Source organism: Mandrillus leucophaeus, unplaced genomic scaffold, assembly GCF_000951045.1.
Source record: "Mandrillus leucophaeus isolate KB7577 unplaced genomic scaffold, Mleu.le_1.0 Scaffold167, whole genome shotgun sequence".
Lineage (NCBI taxonomy): Eukaryota > Metazoa > Chordata > Mammalia > Primates > Cercopithecidae > Mandrillus > Mandrillus leucophaeus.
Genome location: NW_012101665.1, coordinates 1219755 through 1244669, shown reverse-complemented (window position 1 = coordinate 1244669; position 24915 = coordinate 1219755). Strand labels below are relative to the sequence as shown.

The 24915-nt window shown below is 37.9% G+C and overlaps 1 protein-coding gene across 1 annotated transcript in view; it reads left to right on the top strand.

Moving 5' to 3' along the window:
- The window catches only part of ARFGEF1 (ADP-ribosylation factor guanine nucleotide-exchange factor 1 (brefeldin A-inhibited)), a 105337-nt gene that overhangs the window by 36077 nt on the left and 44345 nt on the right, over positions 1-24915 (top strand). The window contains exons 13-18 of the mRNA XM_011976488.1: positions 183-384; positions 6371-6482; positions 8055-8260; positions 8526-8610; positions 13076-13247; positions 15251-15402. Of these exons, the coding sequence (XP_011831878.1) occupies positions 183-384; positions 6371-6482; positions 8055-8260; positions 8526-8610; positions 13076-13247; positions 15251-15402 (929 nt within the window). The remainder of the gene's footprint in view (positions 1-182; positions 385-6370; positions 6483-8054; positions 8261-8525; positions 8611-13075; positions 13248-15250; positions 15403-24915) is intronic.

Below are 24915 nucleotides of genomic sequence, written 5' to 3'. Positions count from 1 at the left end.
CAAATTACAGTGTGTTTTAATATCAAAGTATGTTGTTTATTATGTTTCCTAATAGTTATTTTGTATTAAATAGATATCTAAGCGACATTGAAATGCCTTGCCTTGTTCAAGAATTTGTTTGCCCTTACACTTTTTTTTTTTCTTTGATAGAATAATGTACTCTATCAATTTTCTTCTTTCAGGTCAGGAAAAACCCTCAGAGCAAGAGATGAGTGAAATCAAACACCCTGAGACAATAAACAGATATGGAAGTTTAAATTCTCTGGAGTCAACATCATCATCAGGAATAGGCAGCTACAGTACACAGATGTCTGGCACCGATAATCCAGAACAATTTGAGGTCCTAAAGCAACAAAAAGAAATAATAGAACAAGGGATAGATTTGTAAGTGTCACAGCTTAAGGAGAAATGTTACTGAGTATCTCTCTGCCAGTATGGTGCCACCCCTGCTGTGGAAACCTTATAATGAGTAAAATGGAGGATAGTTCTCATGGATCTAATTCACGAGGCTCCTATTCAGCCCCCCATGTTCATTGCAGTCTAGCCCAACTAGATTCCTGTAATGCCCAACCACTCTTGTCATATAAATTAATTTGTCACCATAAGTGCTGTTGATGAGTAACATCTGTGCAATTTTGCATTGTTTAGCTCATTATGAAATCCTCCATTATATTTTCTAATCATGTGACAACTCAAAACATTTAAAATATGAAACTTCTAATAGCTATCAGTACTCCTTTATAGGTTTTACATTTTTTCCCGCTGGGTTACAATTGTACTAGTCTTGTTATTGATTTCATTTTTATATGTTGATAAGGTGATCACCTCTCTTTCCAGCCTGGCTAGTGTACCAGATCCTAATCTTGTGAAATCAGTTTTCCCACTAAGCTTTGTGATACCTGCCTGCTTCTGGACTATTTCCTTTGTGAATACCACCATGCTGCCTTCCTTTCTCTTGTTGGCCATCTCTTTTTTCAAAGAGATGCCATAAGGAAAAATGAAATTGCTTGCTGTCTCCATGAATCTAACTATTACAAACTTAAAAATTCCTGTGTGTTCTTACTTGGTTTGCTACTTCTGTGAAGCATTTCTTGCTGATACTTAAGCAGTGCCTTTTTGTGAATGTTCGGGTGTCTTTTTTCTCCAGTGTTAATATGAAAAACAGTTGAACAAAAATTTACATATATTCTATTTTAAAATTACAAAATCTTACAAAATTGCCTCAGGAAATAGCTGTCACTACTGCATTAATTCTGATTGTTCGGTCAGTATTTATTAAAGTCTCATCTGTTCCAGATATTATGCAAGGTCCTGGGGAAACTAGATACATGGAACAGCCCTTCCTTCTGAGGGGCTCTTGGTCTAGTATGTGTAAACAAATATGCGTATTAAAATGCTGCTGGTCACCCAGCAAACACATATTTGGTACTTGGGACTATTGCCAATACCATGAAGGCACTGGTGCTTGGATTCAAGATTACAGTTTAAACATGGGCAGTTTTTAAAAATAGTACTGTGTAAGGTTTATGAAAGTGTCATACAGAGTAAGTACTGCCAAGGTACTTATTTTGAAATACTTGAGAAATGAGAAGGAGTAATCAGAGGGCTTCAAAGTGGAAGTCTCCCAGTCCTTCTCTCAGCAGCTGGACTTGCTTTCTGCTTAATACAGCTATTGATGAGAATGCTTTCATGGAGCTGTATTCCTAGTATACTTGTCTACAACTGTTTCGTGACACCAGTCTATCCTGTTTGTCTCCTACCTTTTTGACTATGCCATCTCAGTCTTACGGGCTGTTTTTTTCTTTCTTCCTGCATGCATCTTAGCATTGCCAGGTCTCTGTTCCTCAGCCCTTTTCCAACATCAACCCCTTAGTTCTCCTATGAAAACAAAAGACAAATAGAAAAGCCTGTTATTTTTGTGTTTCTTATTTATGGTAGTAACCCCAGCATGCTACTAAATTTATAAGCTAAAATCCTGGGAATTAGCTTAGATTTTCCCCTCATAGGATTAGATTCTCGAATCTAATCTGTCACTAAGTCCTGGTGATTCTACTTCCTAATATCCCTGCAATCTGTTCTCTTTTCTCTATCTCCCACTGCTAGTTTTGCAAATCAAATCATCATTATTTATTTCCTCAACTAGTATAATCTTTCAATTGGCTTACCTTTTTCTTTGGTTTTTTTCATTCTTCAGTCTTTTCTCACACTTAACTAGAGTAACCTTTCTTGAATGAAAGTCTGTTTTTTCGCTGTCTTAGAGAATAAAACCAAAGCTTCTTTGATTGTATGATAATACCTTCATGATTTGGATCTGCTGGACTCTAAGCTTCATTTCCTGCCACTTTTCTATCTCATCTCACTTTCCAACAATGCAGAACTATTTATTATATAATACTGTCTTGTGCTTTTGTGTTTTAGTATGGCCTCCTCCTCTCTGGGATGTTTTTTCTTATTGTTTATAAAAGATATAATTGTTCTTCAGAATAGTTCCACGGTCACCTTTCCCAGGAGATATATTATGACCATCTAAGTTAGTTACTTCTACTGTGTTATTTTCTTACCTTTTGAATACATCTGTTTGTCACAGTTTTACTATTATAATTATTTAAAATTGTGTTTCTTCCTGTAAGTGAGTACTTCTAGGGGTGGTGGTGGGGGGTTATGTTTAGCTTAATGAAAAGTGTTTCATTTTATGAATGTTAAGTGGTTATGGTTAGATGAGAACTTGACAAGGGAACTTTTGGGAAGACAGAATCAGGAAGACCATCCCAGATTGAGAGAATGGCATGTGCAGCAGCAGAGGAAAGGGAGGACATCTGAGCACTTGTTCAGCATGGCAGGGCAGAGTGGAGGGGGAATAACAGGAGGTAAGATGAGAGCATTGAGTTGGATCTAAATTACAGAAGGCCTTATTCTCCATGTAAAGGACTTTTTGTCTTGTTCCTCTTGGCACTAGAGCAGAGGAGTAGCATCATCAGATTTCTGTTTTGTAAGTAGGACTTTGCAGGCAGCCTGAAGGGTGCATTAGAATATGGGCAACATGAGATGATAGGGAGACCATTTAAGAACTCTTGCAATAGCCCAAATGACAGGTGTTGGAGCACCAAAGTAACGAAAGTAGGGAGTAAATGATCTGTAAACAAAGAGGTAACATTTGAATTGTATCTTTAAGCCTGAGGGAGACTCCCCTGTGAATGGAGCAGATAAAAGACAAGCAGAGGAAATAGACTCTGAAAATAGATTTAGGGAGTGGGAGCAGAGGAAGGAGAAGGGAGTGAGAGAGAATCTGGAGCTATAAATGAGAAAGGTTTTGTGTGGTCTAATTAATTTGGACAAATGAGCCAAGATGACTTGAAGATTAAGGGAGAATGTATATTCGGAGTACCTCAGACATACTGTGGGTTCAGTTCCATACCACAGCAGTGAAGTAAATATTGCAATATAGTGAGTCACACAATTTTTTTGATTTCTTAGTGCATTAAAGTTACGTTTATATTGTACTATACTGTCTATTAACCTGCAATCCCCTTATGTCTAAAAAACAATGTACACACATTAATTTAAAAATACTTTATTGCTGAAAAATACTAGTAACCATCTGAGCTTTCAATGAGTTGTAATCTTTTTGTTGTAGAGTGTCTTATCTCAGTGTTGATGGCTGCTGACTCATCAGGGTAGTGGTTGCTGAAAGTTGGAGTAACTGTGGTAATTTCTTAAAATAAGACAACAGTAAAGTTTGCTGCCTTGATAGTCTCTTCCATTCACAAAAGATTTCTCTGTAGCATGTAATGCTGTTTGTTAGTATTTACCTACAGTAATATGTCTTTCAAAATTGGAGTCTGTCCTCTCAAAATCTGCTGTAATTTTATGAACTGAATTTGTGGAATATTCTAAATCTCTAATTTTCTTTCCACTAGTATTCACAGCATCTTCACCAGTAGTAGATTCCATCTCAAGAAATCACTGTTTTCACTTGTCTATAAGAAGCAGCTACTCATATGTTAAAGTCTGATCATAAGGCTACAGCAATTCAGTGTCATCTTCACACTTTACTTCTAGGTCTCTTGTTACTTTTACCACGTCTGCAGTTACTTCCTCCACTGATGTCTTGGACTCCTCAAAATCGTCCATAAGGGTTAGAGTCAGCTTCTTCCCAACTCCTATTGATGTTGGTGTTTTTACCCCTCGCATGAGTCACAAATGTTCTTAATGGCATCTAGAACAGTGAATCCTTTCCAGAAGGTTTTCAATTTACTTTTCCCAGTTTCAGTAGAAGTATCTCTCTACATGGCAGCTATAGCCTTATGAAATGTATTTCTTTCTAGAGTTGAAAGTTAGCCAGGCATGGTAGCTTACACCTGTAATCCCAGCTACTCATGAGGCTTGAGGCCAGGAGTTCAAGATCAGTGTGCGCAATGTAGCAATACCCCATTTCTTTAAAAAAAAAAAAAAAAAAGACTTGAAATTCAGAGTTACTCCTGAGGAAAGGGCACAATGGCTCATGCCTCTGTAATCCCAGTTTTGGGAAGCCAAGGTGGGAAGATCAGTTTAGTCCAGGAGTTTGAAATCAACCTGGACAGCATAGCGAGACTGCATTTCTACAAAAACAAAGTCACTCTTTCATCCAAGGGCTGCAGAATGGGTATTGTGTTAGCAGGCATGAAAGCAACATTAATCTCATTGCACATTTCCGTCAGAGCTCTTGGGTGATCAGGTGCATTGTCAATGAACAGTAATCTCTTAAAAGGAATCTTTTCTTTGAAGCAGTAGGTCTCAACAGTGGGCTTCAAATATTCAGTCATCTATGTTGTAAACAGATGGTGCTGTCATCCAGGCTTTGTTGTGCCATTTCTAGAGTGCAGGCAGAGTAGATTTAGCATGTAATTCTTAAGGACCCTGGGATCTTTGGAATTTTTAAATGAGCATTGACTTGTTAATGTCATCAGCTATATTAGCCCCCAAGAGAGCCAGTCTGTCCTTTGAAGCTTTGAAGCCAGGCATTAACTTCTCCTCTCTTGCTATGAAAGTCATAGATGGCATCTTCTTCCAATAGAAGAAAGACTGTTTTATATATGTGGAAAATCTGTTGTTTAGTGTAACCACCTTCATAAATGATCATAGTTAGATCTTCTGGATAACTTGCTGCAGCTTCTCCATCAGCACTTGCTATCAGACCTTGTGCTTTTATGATATGGAGACTGCTTCTTTCCTTAAATCTCATGATCCAACCTCTGCTAGCTTCCAGATTTTCTTCTGCAGCTTCATTACCTTTCTTAGCCTTATAGACTTGAAGAGAGTTGGGGCCTTTCTTGGGATTAGGCTTTGCCTTAAGGTAATGTTGTGACTGGTTTGATCTTCTTTTCATACATGAAAACCTTCTCCATATCAGCATTTAGGCTGTTTTACTTTCCTACTTGTGTGTTCACTGGAGTGGCACTTTAAACTTCCATCAAGATCTTTTCCTTTGCATTCACAACTTCATTTGGCGCAAGAGACCTAGCTTTCAGTAAGTCTTGGCTTTTGACATGCATTCCTCACTAAGCTCAGTCATTTCTAGTTTTTTATTTAAAGTGAGAGATGTGCGACTCTTCCTTCCACTTGGACACTTATTGTAGGGTTCTTAATTGGCCCAATTTCAGTATTTTTTTGTCTTGGAATAGGGAAGCCCAAGGAAAGGAAGAGAGATGAGGAACAACCAGTCAGTGGAGCAATCAGAACACATATGATTATTAAGTTTGCCATCTTATATGGGCGTGGTTTGTGTCACCCCAAAACAATTACAATAGCATCATCAAAGGTCACTGATCACAGGTCACAGTAACAGATACAATAATGAAAAAGTGTGAACTATTGTGAGAATTACCAAAATGTGACACAGATACAAAGTGAGCATGTGGTTTTGGGAAAATGGTACTGATAGACCTTCAATGCAGGGTTGCCACAAACCATCAATTTGTAAAAACCACATATCTTTGAAGTGCAATAAAATGAAGTATGCCTGTATGAGATATTTAGTATTCACAGCCTTACTCAAAGTTTGTCTACTACATGGCTTTCTCTCTAATAGCCTCTGTTAGTCTAATTTCCCACTGTCGATATGGATTTAAAAAACGCTTCATACTGTAACAAAAAGTCAGTGAAATGATAGTAATAAGGATGGCCTTCCATATGAGACTTACTTCTATAAAGAAAATAAAGAAAACTTGGCACAGTGTAATTATTTTGTATATTCATATACTGATTTGTATTAAATAAGCTGCTGTTTTTCTGGGTGCTATTAGAAAATTAATTTACTGTGGTTTAAGATGTTTTCTGGGACTACGAATGGTTTTCTATTTTTAATGTTCTTACTAACTTTAACATCATCTAGATTTAATAAGAAACCAAAGAGAGGAATACAGTACCTCCAAGAACAAGGGATGCTTGGCACCACACCTGAAGATATTGCCCAATTCTTACATCAAGAGGAAAGATTAGACTCTGTAAGAATACCATTTTCTTTCTAACCTTTCTGTAAAATTCTTGGGATTTTTTTTTTCTTTTTATTAGTGACAGGGTCTCGCTATATTGCCCAGGCTAGTTTTGAACTCCTGGGCTCAGGCAGTCCTCCTGCCTCAGCCTCCCAAAGTGCTGGGATTACAGGTGTGAGCCACCACGCCTGGCCCCTTTTCTGTAAAATTCTTTTTTAAGTTAATAATACATATTGTGACTCCTTTAAAATGCTTTCCTAAGTATAGAGGTAAGTAAAACATGAAGAAGAACCTTGGTTGGCTGGGCACAGTGGCTCACGTGTGTAATTCCAGCACTTTGGGAGGCCGAGGCAGGTAGATCACCCGAGGTCAGGAGTTCGAGACCAGCCTGGCCAATGTGGCAAGACCTTGTCTCTAATAAAAATACAAAAAATTAGCTGGGTGTGGTGGTGGGCGCCTGTAATGCCAGCTACTCAGGAGGCTGAGGCAGGAGAGTCACTTGAACCCAGGAGGTGGAGGTTGCAGTGAGCCAAGGTTGCACCACTGCACTCCAGCATGGGCTACAGAGTGAGTCTGTCTCAAAAACAAACAAAAAGAATATTCTTGGTTATAAAATCATCTGTAATTGGCCCTCTGTAGCCATGAGTTCTGTATCCATGGATTCTACATCTGTGGATTCAACCAACCACAAATTGAAAATATTCAGGGGGAATAATGGGTGATTGCATCTGTACTGAATGTGTACAAACTTTTTTCTTGTAGTTATTTCCTAAACAATGCAGAAAACCTATTTACATTATATTATATATTATAAGTAATCTAGATATGGGAGTAGAATATATGGGAGGATGTGCATAGATTATATGCAAATACTATGCCATTTTTTATAAGGAACTTGAGCATCCATGGATTATCCATGCGGGGTCCTGGAACCAATCCCCCACTGATACTGAGTGATGACGTGTGTGTGTGTGTGTGTGTGTGTGTGTGTGTGTGTGTGTCTGTGTCTGTGTGTCTGTGTCTGTGTGTCTGTGTGTCTAAAATATAAATTCTGCTTTTTAAATTTTCTAAACAAAAGAATTTCCTGATATTTTTATGAAGGCAGTTAGTGTGTTTAACTTTAAGCTTTGTGTTTGAAATTGTTAACTCTATAGTCAAAAGCCTGTGGATCTTAACGAAATTTTCTACTTTTTAAGTGACCGTGTGGCGAATGTAAACATCTCATGAAAATCTCAATTTCTGGCCAGGCACGGTGGCTCATGCCTGTAATCCCAGCACTTTGGGAGGCTCAGGCGGGTGGATTACCTGAGGTCAGGAGTTCAACACCAGCCTGAACAAGATAGTGAAACCCTGTCTCCACCAAAAATACAAAAAAAATTAGCTGGGCGCAGTGGCAGGTGCCTGTAATCCCAGCTACTTGAGGTTGAGGCAGGAGAATCGCTTGAACCTGGGGGCAGCAGTTGCAGTGAGCCGAGATTGCGCCACTGCACCCCAGCCTGGGCAATAGAGCAAGACTCCGTCTCAAAAAAAAAAAAAAAAAGAAAGAAAAGAAAATATCAATTTCTATCTCTGTTTTTACTTTAGACTCAAGTGGGTGAGTTCCTGGGAGATAATGATAAATTTAACAAAGAAGTCATGTATGCATATGTGGACCAACATGACTTTTCAGGAAAAGACTTCGTTTCAGCCCTTCGTATGTTTCTAGAAGGATTTCGTCTTCCAGGGGAAGCTCAGAAAATCGATCGATTAATGGAAAAATTTGCTGCAAGATACCTAGAATGCAACCAAGGGTAAATAAGGTTCAAATGCTCATTGACTGACTGTTATATCCGAAACACCGTGCTAGGTAGCATCCAAGGATTTATAGATAATAGGACCTAATCTCCTGTTTAGAGAATTTAGATTGTCTACAATCTGGAAGTCATAAAACAAATCCATAAAAAATTATAATGTGAGATACTTAGAAAAATACAAATGCTATGGGATTTGAGGTGACTTATTTAAATGAATCTATGTAAAACAGTACTTTATAACATGATAAATTTATTTTTCCAGACAAACTCTCTTTGCTAGTGCGGATACTGCTTATGTTTTGGCTTATTCAATTATCATGTTGACCACAGACCTTCACAGTCCACAGGTATGTCTTCTTTTAAGTCAGTTTTACAATAAGTGGTACAAAATAAATACATTATTCTGAATTCAGTAAGTAATAGTTGAAATTTTAGTTTTATTCAGTTAAACCAGTCACCATATTTGGGTATTTAATTTGGGATGGTGAATGTTTTACAAAAGCAACTTCTGGTAGTAATTAAAATCAGACTTTCAGCTATCTATAAAATGTTTCTGTATTTGTCATTCATGATTGACAATTGTATAAAGCTTAAGATAAATTTTAATCTAACAAGACGTTTATAGGTCTTATGTCTACTTGTCACAAGATGGAAAAACACTATGTATAAACCATCTTTCTAAAAAATATAATGTTTCAGGCCAAGCGTGGTACCTAACACCTGTAATCCCAGCACTTTGGGTGGCCGAGACAGGTGGATCACATGAGTCCAGGAGTTAAGACCAGCCTGGGCAACATGATGAAACCCTGTCTCTACAAAATATGCATAAATTAGCTGGGCACTGTGGCATATGCCTGTGGTCCCAACTACTTGGAGGGCTAAGGTGGGAGGATCACTTCAGCCTGGGAGGCACAAGTCATCCAGTGAGCTGAGATTGTGTCACTGCAGTCCATCCTGGGTGACAGAGGCAGACCGTGTCTCAAAAAAAGAAAAAAAAAAGTTTCAAACTTCAACAGTAGAGGGATTAGTATAATGAACTCTAATGTACCCATTACCTACCTTCCACAGTTATCAACTTATGGCCGGTCTTCTTGTATCTGTATCTCTTCCCTCCCCTAGATAATTTTGAAGCAGATCTCAGATATCATACCATTTCATCTGCATTTATCTCAGTATGTTTCTCTAAAAGAGAAGTACTCTAATTAAACATAACCATAATACCATCGTACCTAAAAAGTTAATCATAGTTTAAAGATACCTGATACCTAGAAATGTTCATTTCTTTTGGCTCATAAAATTCATATTTCCTTCTTAAATATTAAAGAACTGTCACTTGATTTCTGATATCTACCAAAAAAGTTTGATTTTATAGTTTTAGTATTTTTTGCTTAGTTTCTAAAAACACACATTGACATCCTTGGGTAAAATTACCTTTATAAATTATTTGCAAGGATTTCTTAGTACTTCTAGGGGTAGGTATCTAATGATATTTGTTATTCTTAGGATGTAAAATAAATTACCTACTTTCTAGTCTGAGATGTATTGGAAAAATTAAAATTTATTTGAATTTTGAGATTAACCTTTGCAGTATAGGGATTTTTTGTGTCTGTTTTGAGATGTTTAAAGCAGAGTAGATAAGGAGAGTATATACCAAACCTAAAGTAAGAATGTATACGATTATATACATATGTATATACATTTGATTATATATGAAGTTACTCCTGTTTTAAACACAATATTGAGCAACTATGCATTTACCACAAATGTACCTGATTTTATATAGGACTTTTAAACATTTATTAAAGATTTTAATAATTCAAGATTTGCCTCTCGCATATTATTGGCAGTATAGTCAAAGCAGCTCACCTTCAGGGCTTTTATTATCAAGCGTGATGACTTTTACTGTATGGCTTTATAAGGTAGTTCATAGTTGGGATTTTTTTGTATTTGTGTTTTTTTGTATTTGTGTTTTTTGTATTTTTACACCAGAATTTTCAGTCTAATTTTTTCATTTGATTTTTCAATCTAAACTAGAATATTTTAACCTGGGTTTACATACATTTGATTTTAAAAGGCTATGCTTTAAAAGACATTTGGTTCTATAAATGAATAAGCAGTATTATATGCACCTGTGCAATGTCTTCCTATACATATGTACATACTTATGTGATTTTGAAGAAATATTAAAAATTCCTTTTATATCTTTTCATAAGTACCCAGACTGTGAAAAGTTTCTAAGGACATAACAGTTAGGGAGCATTACCTTCACAACAGTGTCCCGTCTTCAGTGTAACAGTGCCTGTTTGCAGAACACGTGCTTGAAGTCCTAGTCTAGCGGTGGCAACTGCTTGTTGTCCAACTGTTCCTTAGTAGCTTGCTGCCTGGTGTCATGTGCTGCTATGCAGCCTGCAGCTGTAGAACAGCTTGTGAGTTTCTATGAAGCTAAGTAATCTGTTAGAAAATTGTACCCATGATTTTGGCCTCAGTTGATTTAACTAACTATAACAAATGACAACATTTTAAAATACAAATAACTTTAAAGGAATTTCTTAAAACTAATTCTCATTCTTAGTTCTTTTCAAACTTAAAATATAGATGGATTTTAACAAGCTGTTTATGTTCCCTTTTCACCCAGAATATTTATAGTTATGCTATTTTTTATGTAGTGTGTGAGAGAGTCAGTGATTTAAAAAAAAATTTTAGGCATATTTAAAACACACTTAATTTTTGTGTATACAATAATCATCAGTAGTAACAACTGGCTTTAAGTGATTTAAACACTAAATAAGGCACAGCTTAATACAAGCACATGAGGATAAAAGTCAGGAGTAGAATATTCCATAAAAGATGTCAGGAGAAGAAAAGTCAGATTTTGTTTTATACAGCTTCAGACTCCCACTGTGACAGAAGTGTTCTGTGTGAAGCAGTGTGCTTTATTTTGGGGACCCGAAAGCAAAGTATTCTGTACACCCACGTATGGGATCCCTAACCCAGATCCAGAGACAATAAACTGCTACTTCAGATTTTCTGTCAAGACTTTTCGGCCGGGCGCGGTGGCTCAAGCCTGTAATCCCAGCACTTTGGGAGGCCGAGACGGGCGGATCACGAGGTCAGGAGATCGAGACCATCCTGGTTAACACGGTGAAACCCCATCTCTACTAAAAAAAAATACAAAACACTAGCCGGGCGAGGTGGCGGGCGGCTACTCGGGAGGCTGAGGCAGGAGAATGGTGGGAACCCGGGAGGCGGAGCTTGCAGTGAGCTGAGATCTGGCCACTGCACTCCAGCCTGGGCCATAGAGTGAGACTCCGTCTCAAAAAAAAAAAGAAAAGACTTTTCTTTGCTTCTGATTGACATAATACTAAAACATTTTACCATGCTTAAAATTTCCAGGTGATTTTAATCTTCCTTTACTTCTTACTGGCAGCAGTGTGTAGTCTTTTATTTTGTTATTCCTGGTGTGTTTTTTAAGCATTCACCTGAACTTTCGTTAAAAAAGCTTCTTTCTTTCATTTTTTTTTTTTTGTGCCGTGACTCAAGATGAGTTTTTGAAGTTGTAAGATGATAGCATTTTATCCCATTAAATGATACGTTACGCTTGAAAACTTTCATGGTAATATTTTTACATTTTTGTAGGAAAAGCACTCCTGCCTCCCTTTCTGACGTGTTAGAAAAATCTGTTTGCAGAATTATCTGAAGTAAATAAGTGTATGTATCCCAGTTACATTTTCTGAAAGTTTTGGTTCCTCTGTACTTTTGCTTTTTGTTTGAGACAGGGTTTTGCTATGTTGCCTAGGTTGGACTTGAATTCCTGGGCTTGTGCCATCCTCCTTCCTCAGCCTCCTGAATAGCTGGGACTACAGGCACATAACACCACACTCTCTATAGTTATTTTTGCAAGCTTCTGATGACTCGCTTGATTATTTTTCTGTGTACTTTCATGTAAATTTACAGGAATCATATCTTAAGAGTTTACCTTAAGTTCTTTGTGGAAGGTGGTAGAAATATACTTAATTAAATAAATATCTTTTCAGAGACATCATATAAGATGTAGAAATATATTTAATTAAATAAGTGTCTCTTCAGAAACATCACATAAGACTTCTGAGTTTTTTCTGTCTAGGTTTCTGGAGGTAAAGTGTAAACATTTTGTCTTTGCTAGTTCCCAAGTTTGTTAATAGGCCTACCATCTTACAGACTCCAAACTTGCATTCCACAGCTTTATCAAGGTGCAAAAGGCATTTCTGTTTAGGGTACTCTTACACAGGACAAAACATTCCAAGGATACTTTGTACAGATCACCTGACATAATTCAGTTGCCACAGTGACTCAGTCAGAGAGATTGTTATCTGGTTTTAAATAAATCTCAAGTATTGTTATGTTTATACCCATTGTATATAAAGTCAACTTTAAATTCATTAACAGCACATTTATGTTCTTCTAAACTAAGATTTGAATGTTTTCGATACCTTTGTTTCCAATAATTGTCATGGCCCTATTAAGAGATTGCAGGAGCTCTTAAACCTTGGGCAAAAACAAATATTTTCATTGTTCAACTTCCCTCCTTTCTGGTTGCACATTACTCATGTCCACCTCAGAGCGTGAATTAGTTTATGCCAGAATGGGTCTTTTCTGTATTGCCTTCGTTTTCTGTGATTTTTTTTTCATTTTTATCTATATTTTGTTGAATGTTTTCCAGTTTCGATCCTCAAAAGTATTTACAAAATCTCTTATGTAAATATTCATATCCTTAAAATACAAGTGTAACCTTTATGTTAATTTTTAGGAATTATAATGGTTTTTCATATTTAGGTGAAAAATAAAATGACAAAGGAACAGTACATTAAGATGAATAGAGGTATCAATGACAGTAAAGACCTTCCTGAAGAGTATCTATCAGCCATCTATAATGAAATAGCTGGGAAAAAGATATCAATGAAGGAAACAAAAGAACTAACAATCCCTACAAAATCAAGTAAACAAAGTAAGTATCTAAATTAATTAAATTCTGATTGTTCAAGGGGGAAAATATGGGTTCCTAAGAGTTTTTCACTTATGGTCAGGTGTGGTGGTTTGCATTTATAGTCCCCAGCTACTCAGGGCGGCTGAAGCAGAAGGATCACTTGAACCCAGGAGTTCGAGACCAGCATAGGCAATATAGCGAGGTTCTTGTCTCTAAAAAAGAAAAAACTTTATAATTTAAAAGAGAGTTTTTCACTTTATTTAGAATAAAGTAACCTTAGAAATACTGTTAAGAACCATGTTTTGATGAGAAATATTATAATAGAGTTTGGTGATGTGATTGTATTTTTTTCCCCACATTCTGAAGAAAGGTAACACTGACCAGTGATTAGTGGAAAATGGAATACATTATATGCATGTGTCAGTGTGCATTTAATATACGCGGATCCATTTAGTAGTTAACCCCAGCAAGGATTTGGAGGTCATAAAGAGTAGTTAGACTCAATAGTCAGGCTTCAAGACCCTTGTCATTTTTTCTTCTTCCTCATCATCTTCAAGCGATATATTTCCATTTGTTCATCTTTTATTACACATAAACGGAAGCTGAAAGTAGGGGTGATTGGAAGAGGTGGGGAGACTTAGGATCAGGTGAGAGCTCATAGAGTTAGAAATTGCTACCTCAAACAGACCACAAGTTATATCACTATAGAGTCCCTAGATCTAACTAGCACCAGGAGGCACCTGTGAACCCAGCCCCCTTCTAGACACTCTGTACCTGTGGACAGTGGTAATTAAGTTTGAGCTGAAATCTGACTACAGGAATGAGATGAGGGTAATGGCTCAAGAATATAACAGTAATATAGAAAGAGGATTCTTGCATTTCTGAGCACTTCCACTTGGAACTAAAATCTCAAGTTTAAACAGAGTACAGCAGTTAAATCCAAATGGCAGGAGAAAAGAATATTATATATTGTATCATCCTCATATCCCTCTTTTTCTGTCCTATTTTATGTATGGTGGTAGGAAATAAGAGAAGCTGGAAATGGGAAGGAGATGGTGGTGTGCTGAAAACACCAAAATTACCCTGGAGTTAAGTTATGGCCAGTTGTTTTCTTGTTAACTCAGGAGCTGTCATTCAAACCTGTGTGGTACAAAGATGCCATTGCCTCTTTTTTTTTTTTTTTTTTTTGAGACGGAGTGTTGCTCTTGTTGCCCAGGCTGGAGTGCAATGGCATGATCATGGCTCAGCGCGATCTCGGCTCACCACAACCTCCATCTCCTGGGTTCATGCGATTCTCCTGTTTCAGCCTCCCAAGTAGCTGGGATTGCAGGCGTGTGCCACCACACCTGGCTAATTTTTTTGTATTTTTAGTAGAGACCAGGTTTTTCCATGTTGGTCAGGCTGGTCTTGAACTCCTGACCTCAGGTGATCCGCCTGCCTCGGCTTCCCAGAGTGCTGGGATTACAGGCATGAGCCACCACACCCGGCCAGATACCATTGCATTTTACCTCTCTACTCTTCTCCAGTTCCATGTTTGGGTTGTTTCCCTAATTTATTGTGACAGTTGTACCTACTCGTTTCCCTTGTCATAGGTTTTCCACTTATTCCTGACTCCCAGTCTAGGTATTTATTTTTTGAGGCAAAATTCATATAACATAAAATTAGCCATTTAAAAATGAATAATTCAGCGGCATTTAGTACATTCACAGTGTTGTGCAACTACCACCTCTAATTCCAAAATATTTCATTATCCCAAAATGAAACTCCAAACCCATCAAGCAATTACTCCTTATTCCCTCTCCCCCAGCCCCTGGAAAATACCAGTCTACTTTCTATTTCCGTGGATTTTACCTATTCTGGATTTTTCATATAGGTGGAATCATACAATATGGGATCTTTTGTGTCTTGCTTCTTAGGATTATTTTTAATTAGTGTTGGTGGTGTTTATTATTTGATAGTAAAACATCAAAATAGAATTCTTAAATGTTTTATATTTTAAATGCTGATAGTGTTTATTGTTTCAGATGTAGCCAGTGAAAAACAAAGAAGACTTCTGTACAACTTAGAAATGGAGCAGATGGCCAAGACAGCTAAAGCACTCATGGAGGCCGTGAGCCATGTTCAGGCACCTTTTACAAGTGCAACACATTTGGAGCATGTGAGGCCCATGTTTAAGGTTAGAATTTTCAAGTAACATCTGATTGCAGTGTACGGTTATATATAACCGTACATATATAATATTTTTAAGTTAAGGAAGGGATACAGTGATATAACACATTAGTGTAGACCTATTGAGGTGAAATTCATATAACATGTTATTTAGGACATAGTAAATACAAATTTTCTATTACTTAGAACAAGAAGAGTTACTCACTATAATTAATAGTTGTGTAATCCTGGGAATTAAGAATAGAAAAGTTTTGGAGAATGATCGTTAATCCTTGGCCCGATTTTCTCTAAATTAGTCATGCTTAAATCTTTGGAGTTAACTCACATTTCAAATGATCATGAGGCTCTTGTTTTCTTCAAGTGCTTTGGCCTCAGGATCTTATATCAGGCTTCTGAGTATGCCTGGGGCCCGGAAAGTAGGGTAAGGAACAGAAGAGAATATTATTTGTTTGTGGGTTGATTTAGTGAGAATGATACTTACTCTTTAAAATTTGATTTCCCATTCCTTCTTCATTCTCCATCCTTTCTCCAAATTCCAGAATGAGTAAGCAGTGCATTACAAGAGTTGTAGCAAAGTGGAGTGGTGTCTAGTTAAGTTTGAAAAGAGAAAGTTGGTAAAGTATATTCCTGTTCATGAGATCATATGGCAGGATAATCTATGGAGGCTAAAGATCATAATCTGATGCTTACTCTGATTCTAACTACACGTATGTGTGGGTAGTAAAAGATGACTACGGGATTCTTGTGCTTCCTTTTAGCTCCAAAATTTTGTAAGTACTTCTACCTCTTCTTCAAGGTCCATGTGATACACTGTTTCTAAACGTTGATGAAGAATCATGAGATGAGAGTGAGCTTTTATGATCTGTTCTCTGGATTTGTTGTAGTTTATTTAAACATCCTCCAAACTAGAATTAACAATCTTTTCCCTCAATGCCATTTCTGCTACCACAGTGCTACTCCAGACACCCTCATTTCTCCCTCTGCTTACTGTGGCATTCTCCTAACAGGCATCTTCATTTCTACTTTTTCACTCCTCTTACCCATTTATAGAGACCAGAGTGATCTTTTTAAAATACCAAATGAAATGCCAGTTTCTTACTTAAAGCTTTTTATTGGCTTTGCATGATACCATGAAACCTGACACACCGTTGGTGTCTGTAGACTTTCTGTGATCTGGCTCCACCTGCCTCTCCAATTTCATCACTAGATCTCTTCTGTCTCTTACTATGCCGCAGTCACACCAGCATTTTTTGGTTTCTGGAACATCTTAAGTTATTTTCTCTTCAGGGCATTCATATGAGGTATATCCTTTGTCTAGAATGTTCTTTCCTTCTTTGCCTGAATAGTTTCCAGTTTAAATATTACCCTCTCAGCCAGGCACGGTGGCTCACGCCTGTATTCCCAGCACTTTGGGAGGCTGAGATGGGTGGATTGCTTCAGGTCAGGAGTTCAAGACCAGACTGACCAACATGGTGAAACCCCATCTCTACTAAAAGTACAAAAATTAGCCGGGCTTGGTGGCGTGCACCTGTAGTCCCAGGTACTTGAGAGCTGAGACAGGAGAATTGCTTGAACCTGGGAGATGGAGGTTGTAGTGAGCCAAGATCAGGCCACTGCACTCCATCCTGGGTGACAGAATGAGACTCTGTCTCAAAAATAAAAATAAATAAATATCACCCTCTCTGAGAGTTCTGCACTGTCCCCTCTAATCTAAACTAGGTCCCTAATTCATAATATTCTATGCCTTTCCTTCAATATATCTATAGATTTATCTATCCATCTGTCTGTCTGTATGTCTGTCTATCTGTATGTATGTCTGTGTACAGATTTGTGTGCTCCTCAACTTACGATGGGATTATGTCTCAATAAACCCATTGTTTAAGTGGAAAATGTATTTAATACACCTAACTTACAGAACGTTATAGCTTAGCCTTGCCTGCCTTAAACATGCCCAGGATAATTACCTTAGCCTACAGGTGGGCAAAATCATCTAACACAAAGCCTGTTTTATGCTACAGTACTGAATATCTCATGTACTTTATTGAATGCTATACTGAAAATGAAAAACAATAGTTGTATGAATATATTGTAAAGTCAAAAAATGGTAAATTGAACCATTGTAAGTTGGGAACTGTCTGTATATACATTATTTATATACATTTATGGGGTAAGGAACTACATCTGTTCATTTTTCCCAACATTGATCATAGTTCCTGGCTTGTGTTAAGAACTCAATGAATAAACATTGGCTGGGTGGAAGGAATGAATGATATATTCCTGGAATGCAATGTATAATATTAAGGGATATACACTTTTTTTGAGATAAAGCAAGGACAAAAACAAGGTTTATCTTGTTAGGAACAAGATACAGTGTCACTTACAGTCTTCAAACATTATTGCACTTTATCATAATTTGACAAAGCATTCATGAAACAATCTGTAGACTAGTTTTAACAGACAAATAACATCTGTAAGCAGGCATGACTGTCCTAAATTGTTTACTACGTGTGAATTTTACAAACATTATTTATAGTAATGGTAGTGGTGGCGCTGGAGAGTATTGCACCTTCTCCAAACTGCACAGTGAGAACCACTATTCTGTGAGATGTCTCTTCACTTTGTTGATTGTTTCCTTTGCTTTGCAGAAGCTTTTTAACTTGATATGTCCATTTGTCCATTTTTACTTTGGTTGCCTGTGCTTGTGGGGTATTCCTCAAGAAATCTTTGCCCAGATTAATGTCCTAGAGAGTATCCCCAGTGTTTTCTTACGGTAGTCTCATAGTTTGAGGTCTTAGATGTAAGTTTTTAATCCATTTTTATCTGATTTTTGTATATGGCAAGATAAAGGATAAAGGAGTTTGATTCTTTTGTATATGGATATCCAGTTTTCCCAGCACTGTTCATTGAAGAGACTGTCCTTTCTCCCAATGTATGTTCTTGGCACCTTTGTAAAAAATGAATTCAGTAGATGTATGGATTTATTTTTGGGTTCTCTATTCTGTTCCAGTAATCTACATATCTCTTTTTATGCCAGTGCTATGCCATTTTGGCTACTATAGCTCTGTAGTATAACTTGAAGGCAGGTAATGTGATTTCTTCCAGTTTTGTTCTTTTTGTTCAGGATAGCTTTGGCTGTTCGGGTCTTTTTTGATTCCATATAAATTGTAGAATTTTTTTTTTCTATTCCTATTAAGAATGTCATGGTGTTATATAGATTGCTTTGGGTAATATGGACATTTTAGCAATACTGATTCTTCTAATCCATAAACAAAATATCTTTCAATTTTTCTGGTGTCCTCTTCAGTTTCTTTCATCACTGTTCTATAGTTTTCATTGTAGAGATCTTTCACTTCTTTGGTTAATTTTTAAAATTTCTTTCTTAGATTGTTCACTGTTGTCAAATAGAAATGCTACTGAATTTTGTATGTTGTTTTTTGTATCCTGCAGCTTTACTGAATTTATCGGTTCTAATAGTTTTTTTGGTAGAGTGTTCAGGCTTCTCTGAATATAAGATCATATCACCTGCAAATAGGTAATTTGACTTCTTCCTTTCCAGTTTGGATGTCTTCTATTTCTTTCTCTTTTCTGATTGCTCCAGCTAGTTCTTCCAGTACTTTGTTGAATAACAGTGGTGAAAGTAGGCATCCTTATTATGTTTCAGATGTTAGAGGAAAGGCTTCCTGTTTTTCCCTTTTCAGTACAATACTAGCTGTGGTCTGTTGTATATGGCTTTCATTATGTTGAGGAATATTCCTTCTATACCTACCTTTTTGAGAGTTTTTATCATGAAGGGATGTTGAATTTTATTAAATACTTTTTGAGCATCAGTTGAAATGATCATATGGTATTGTCTTTCATTCTGTTGATATGATGTATCACATTGATTAATTTGTGTATGTTGAACCATCCTTGCATCCCTGGGGTAAATCTCACTTGGTCATGATTAATAATCTTTTAAATGTGTTGTTGAATTTGGTTTGCTAGTATTTTGTTGAGGATTTTTGCATCCATGTTCATCAGTGATATTGGCCTGCAATTTTTTTTTTTTAATGTGTCTTTGCCTGGTTGTGGTATCAGGATAATACTGGCCTTGTAGAATGAGTTTGGAAATACTCCCTTCTCCTCTGTTTTCAGAATAGTTTGAATAGGATTGGTATTAGTTCTTTAAATGTTTGGTAGAATTTAGCAGTGAAGCCATCAGATCCCACGCTTTCCATTGCTGGGAGACTTTTTATTATGGCTTTGATCTCATTGCTTGTTATAGGTCTGTTCAGGTTTTGAATTTCTTCTTGGTTCAATCTTGGTAGATTCTGTGTGTCTAGGAATTTATCCATTTCCTTTAGATTTTCCAGTTTACCGGCATTTAGTTGCTCAGAGTAACCACTAAGAGAATCCTTTGAATTTCTGTGGTATCAGTTGTAATGTCTCCTTTTTCATCTCTAATTTTATTTACTTGTGTCTTCGGTCTTTTTTTTCTTAGTCTTGGTTAAGGTTTGTCAAGTTTGTCTATCATTTCAGAAAACCAACTTTTTGTTTTGTTGATGTTTTGTATTTTCAAAATTTCAATTTCATTCATTTGTGCTCTGATCTTTATTTTCTTCTACTAATTTTGGGTTTGATTTGCTCTTGCTTTTCTAGTTCTTTAAGATGCATCATTAGGTTGTTTATTTGGAGTTTTTCTTCTTTTTTGATGTAGGCACTAATAGCTATAAAATTCGCTCTTAGTACTACTTTCACTATATTCCATAGGTTTGGGTACGTTGTATCTTCATTATCATTTGCTTCAAGAAATTTTTCAGTTTTCTTCTTAATTTCTTCATTGACCCACTGGTCATTCAGGAGCATATTCTTTAATTTTCATGTGTTTGTATTGTTTCTAAAATTATTCTTGTTATTGATTTCTAGTTTTATTCCATTGTAGCAGAGAAGAGGCTTCATATTGTTTCAGGTTTTAAAAATGTTTTCAGATTTGTTTTGAGTCTTAACATATGGTCTGTCCTCTAGAATGATCCATGTGCTGAGGAAAAGAATGTGTATGCTACTGCTGTTGGATGAAATATTCTGTAAATATCTATTAGGTCCATTTGTTCTATAGTGCAGATTAAATCTGATGTTTCTTTGTTGATCTTCTGCTGGAAATTTGTCCGATATGGAAAATGAGGTGTTGAAGTCTCCAGCTGTTATTGTATTGGGTCTGTCTCTGTCTTTAGCTCTAATAATTTGCTTTATATATTTGGGTGCTCCAGTGCTGGGTGTGCATCTGTATATATGCAGACACATACACACACCCTCACACAATGGCATATCCTCTTGCTGAATTGACCTCTTTGTCATTACATATTGGCTTTCTTTCTTCCTAGTTTTTGTCTTGAAATATATTTTGTCTGATGGTAAGTATAGCTACTCCTGCTCTTTTTTGCTTTCCATTTGCATGGAATATCTTTCCATCCCTTTATTTTCTGTCTGTATGTATCATTGTAGGTGAAGTGTGTCTCTTGTACACAACAGATCATTGAGGCTTGTGTTTTTATTCATTCAGCCACTATGTATCTTTTTATTGGAGAGTTTAGCCTATTTATATTCAGCATGACTATTTGGTAAAGACTTACTCCTCCCATTTTGTTATTTTCTGGTTGTTTTGTGGTCTTTTCTTCTTTCTTTCCTTCTTTCCTATCTTCCTTTTAGTGAAGGTTATTTTCTGTGATGGTTTGATTTAATTTCTTACTTTCTATTTTTTGTTTATTCATTATAGGTTTTTTTGGTTTGAGGTTACTATGAGGCTTGCAAGTACTATCTTACAACCCATTATTTTAAGCTGATAACACTGCTTGCATAAACAAATAAACAAGTGAAAATAAAACCAATAACTCTACACTTTAATTTGTTCCCCCGCTTTTTAACCTTTTGTTGTTTTTGTTTATACCTTATTGTACTGCCTGTGTCTTGAAAAGCTGTGGGTCATCTTTCTGTCTTACTACTTAAGAGTATTTTACATGTCACAGTTACAGAGTGTTATAATACTATTTTTTTCTGTGTACTTTCTGTAACCAGTGAGTTTTGTACTTTTAGATGATTTCTTCTTACTCATTAATGCCCTTTTTCTGATTGAAGTACTCCCTTTAGTATTTCATGCAGAACATGTCTGGTATTGAAATCCCTCAGCTTTCATTTGGGAAATTACTGCTCTTTCATGTTTAAAGGATAGTTTCACCAGATATGTACTATTTTCAGGTAAAAGTTTTTTTTCCATAAGCACTTTAAATATGTCATACCACTGTACCCTGGCCTTTGTGGTTTGCACTGAATAGTCTCCTGCCAGACATATTGGAACTTTGTTGTATGTTATTTGTTTCTTTTCTCTTCTTGCTTTTAGGGTCCTTTATGTTTGACCTTTGTGAGTTTAATTATTAAAAGGCCTTGAGGTAGTTTTCTTTGGGTTACATTTGTTTGATGTTCTATAACCTTCTTGTACTGGATACTGTTATTTTTCTGTAGGTTTGGGGAGTTCTCTGTTGTTATCCCTTTGAATAAACTTTCTGCCTCTATCTCTTTCTCTGCCTCTTTGAAGACCAATAACTTTTAGAATTGGCCTTTTAAAGCTATTTTCCAGATTTTATAGGTGTGCTTCATTCTTTTTTCTTTTGCCTCCTCTGACTGTATTTTTTTCAGATAGCCTGTCTTCACGCTTACGAATTCTTTATTCTGCTTGATCAGTTCTGCTATTAAGAGACTCTGATGGGGCTGGGCACTGTAGTTTATGCCTGTAATCCCAACATTTTGGGAGGCTGAAGTGGGCAGATCGCTTGAACCCAGGAGTTTGAGACCAGTCAAGGCAACATGGCGAAGCTCTGTCGCTACAAAAATTAGCCAGGTGTAGTGTGGCTTGTGCCTGTGGTTCCAGCTACTAGGAAAGCTGAGGTGGGAGGATTGCTTGAGCCTGGGAGGTGGAGGTTGCAGTGAGCTGTGATGCCACTGCACTCCAGCCTGAGTGACAGAGTGAGATCCTCAAAAAAAAAAAAAAAAAAGAGAGATTGCTTTTTATCTTTCCTTTTTTTTTTTTTTTTTTTTTTTTTTAGATGGAGTCTCACTTTGTCACCCAGGCTGGAGTGCAGTGGCATGATCTCAGCTCACTGCAACCTCCGCCTCCCAGGTTCAAGCAGTTCTGCCTGCCTCAGCCTCCTGAGTAGCTGGGATTACAGGCACCTGCCACCATGTCTGGCTAATTTTTGTATTTTTAGTAGACACAGGGTTTTGTCATGTTGGCCAGGCTGGTCTCAAACTCCTGATCTCAGGTGATCCGCCCACCTCGGCCTTCCAAAGTGCTGGAATTACAAGCGTGAACCACTGTGCCTGGCCCGCATTTTTCGACTGTGGAATTTTGTTTGATTCTTTTTTATTATTTTAATCCTTTTAAAAATTTGTCTGATGGAATTCTGAATTTCTTCTGTGTTACCTTGAATTTATTTGAGTTTCCTCAAAGCAGGTCTTTTGAATTCTCTGTCAGAAAGTTCACATATATCTCTTTCTCTAGGATTGGTCCCTGGTATTTAGTTCATTTGGTGAGGTCATGTTTTCCTGGATGGTCTTGATACTTACAGATGTTCATTGATGTCTGGGCTTTGAGTAATTAGGTATTTATTGTAATCTTCTCAGTCTGGGCTTGTTTGTACCCATCCTTCTGGGGAAGGCTTTCCAGGTATTCAAAAGGACTTGATGATATGGTTTGGCTGTGTCCTTACCTATATCTCATCTTGGATTGTAGCTCCCATAATTCCCACGTGTCATGGGAGAGACGCAGTGGGAGGTAATTGAATCTGGGGGGCAGGTCTTTTCCCATGCTGTTCTTGTGATGGTGAATGAGTCTCATGAGAACTGATGGTTTTATAAAGAGGAGTTCCCCACACAAGCTCTCTCTTGCCTGCTGCTAAGACATGACTTTGCTCCTCCTTGCCTTCCACCATGATTGTGAGGCTTCCCAGCCACATGGAACTGAGTCTGTTAAGCCTGTTTTTCTTTATAAATTACCCAGTCTTGGGTATGTCTTCATTAGCAGCTTGAGAATGGACTAATATACTTGGGTATTATGATCCATGCCATATCTGCTTTAGGGGACTTCCCAAGCCCAGTAACGGTGGGTTTCTTGCAGACTCATAGAGGTATCGCCTTAGTGGTCTTCAATAACATTCAGAAGAATTCTCTGGATTACCCCCCAGGTTCCAGGTAGGTCCAGAGATACTATCTTGGAGCCAGGGACATGAGTCAGAAACCTTAGGAATCTACCTGGTGTTCTATTCTACTGCAGCTGAGCTGGCACTGAAACTACAAGACACAGTCCTTCCCACTCTTCCCTCCCCTTTTCACAGGCAGAGGAGTCTTAGCCCGTGGCCATCACCACCACAGGCCCATGGGGAGTACTGCCAAGCTACTGCTGATGTTCACAAGGGCCAAGGGCTCTCTCGTGAGCTTGTCTTGAATGCTGCCAGGCTGGGACTCACCCTTCAGGGGTGAGTGGTCTTCCCTCTGGCCCAGGACAGGTACAGAAATGCCATCCCAGAGCCAAGGCCTGGAATAAGGTCTCCAAGAGCCCACTTGTTGCTCTACCCTTCTGTGGCCAAGCTGGTACCTAAAATGCAAGCCAAAGTCCCCTTTACTTTGTCCTCTGCAAGAAGAAGGAGTCCCTCCCCATAGCCACCACAGCTGGGAATGCGCTGAGTCTCACCCGAGTCCCACAGTGTATTACCTGGATATCACTCTGGCTATTCAGGGCCCAGGGGCTCTTTAGTCAGCAACTGATGGATCCTCTGAGGACTGGGCCCTTCCCTTCAAGGCAGTGGGTTCCCTTCTGGCCTAGGATGTGTCTAGAAATCAGAGCTAGGGCCTGGAAAGGAGGCCTCACACCTCTGCCTGGTGCCCTATCCTACTGTGGCTGAGCTGATTTTAGAGATGCAAGACAAAGTCCTCTTTATTCTTCCCTCTCCTTTCCTTAAGTATAAGGAGGGAGTCTGTTCTGGAGCTACAAGCTATGCTTCGGGGAGGGGTGATGCCAGCACTCCCTTAGCCACCCTAGCTGGTGTCTGAGTAGGTTGTGTATCCCCCATGTCCACTGCCTCCAAGCCCAGCACAGCTAGACCTTGCCTAGGAGTTGCAGTCCTTGTGGCCTAGACTGATTTTCAAGTTTATTTAGGGCCCCAGAACACTTTAGTCCATGCTGGTGTGGCTTGCTGGAACTCAGGTTCCTACTGCTAGGATGGGTGATGCCTCTCTGGCTGTGGCTCATCTGAATGCTTCCTCTGTGGGTGGACATCAGCTCAGTTCAGCTTTCTACTGTGATAGGATGGCACTGAGTTCAGTGTAAAGTCTCACAGTTGCTGCACTGTCCCTCTCCCAAGTACACAGATTTTCTCTCCGCAGCACAGGGCCGCTGATGGGAGATGGGGGAGGGATGGCATTGGTGATTTAAGACTGTCTTTCCTACCCTCTTCGGTGTCCCTTTCAGTGAAACGAAGTTAAAACCAGCTAC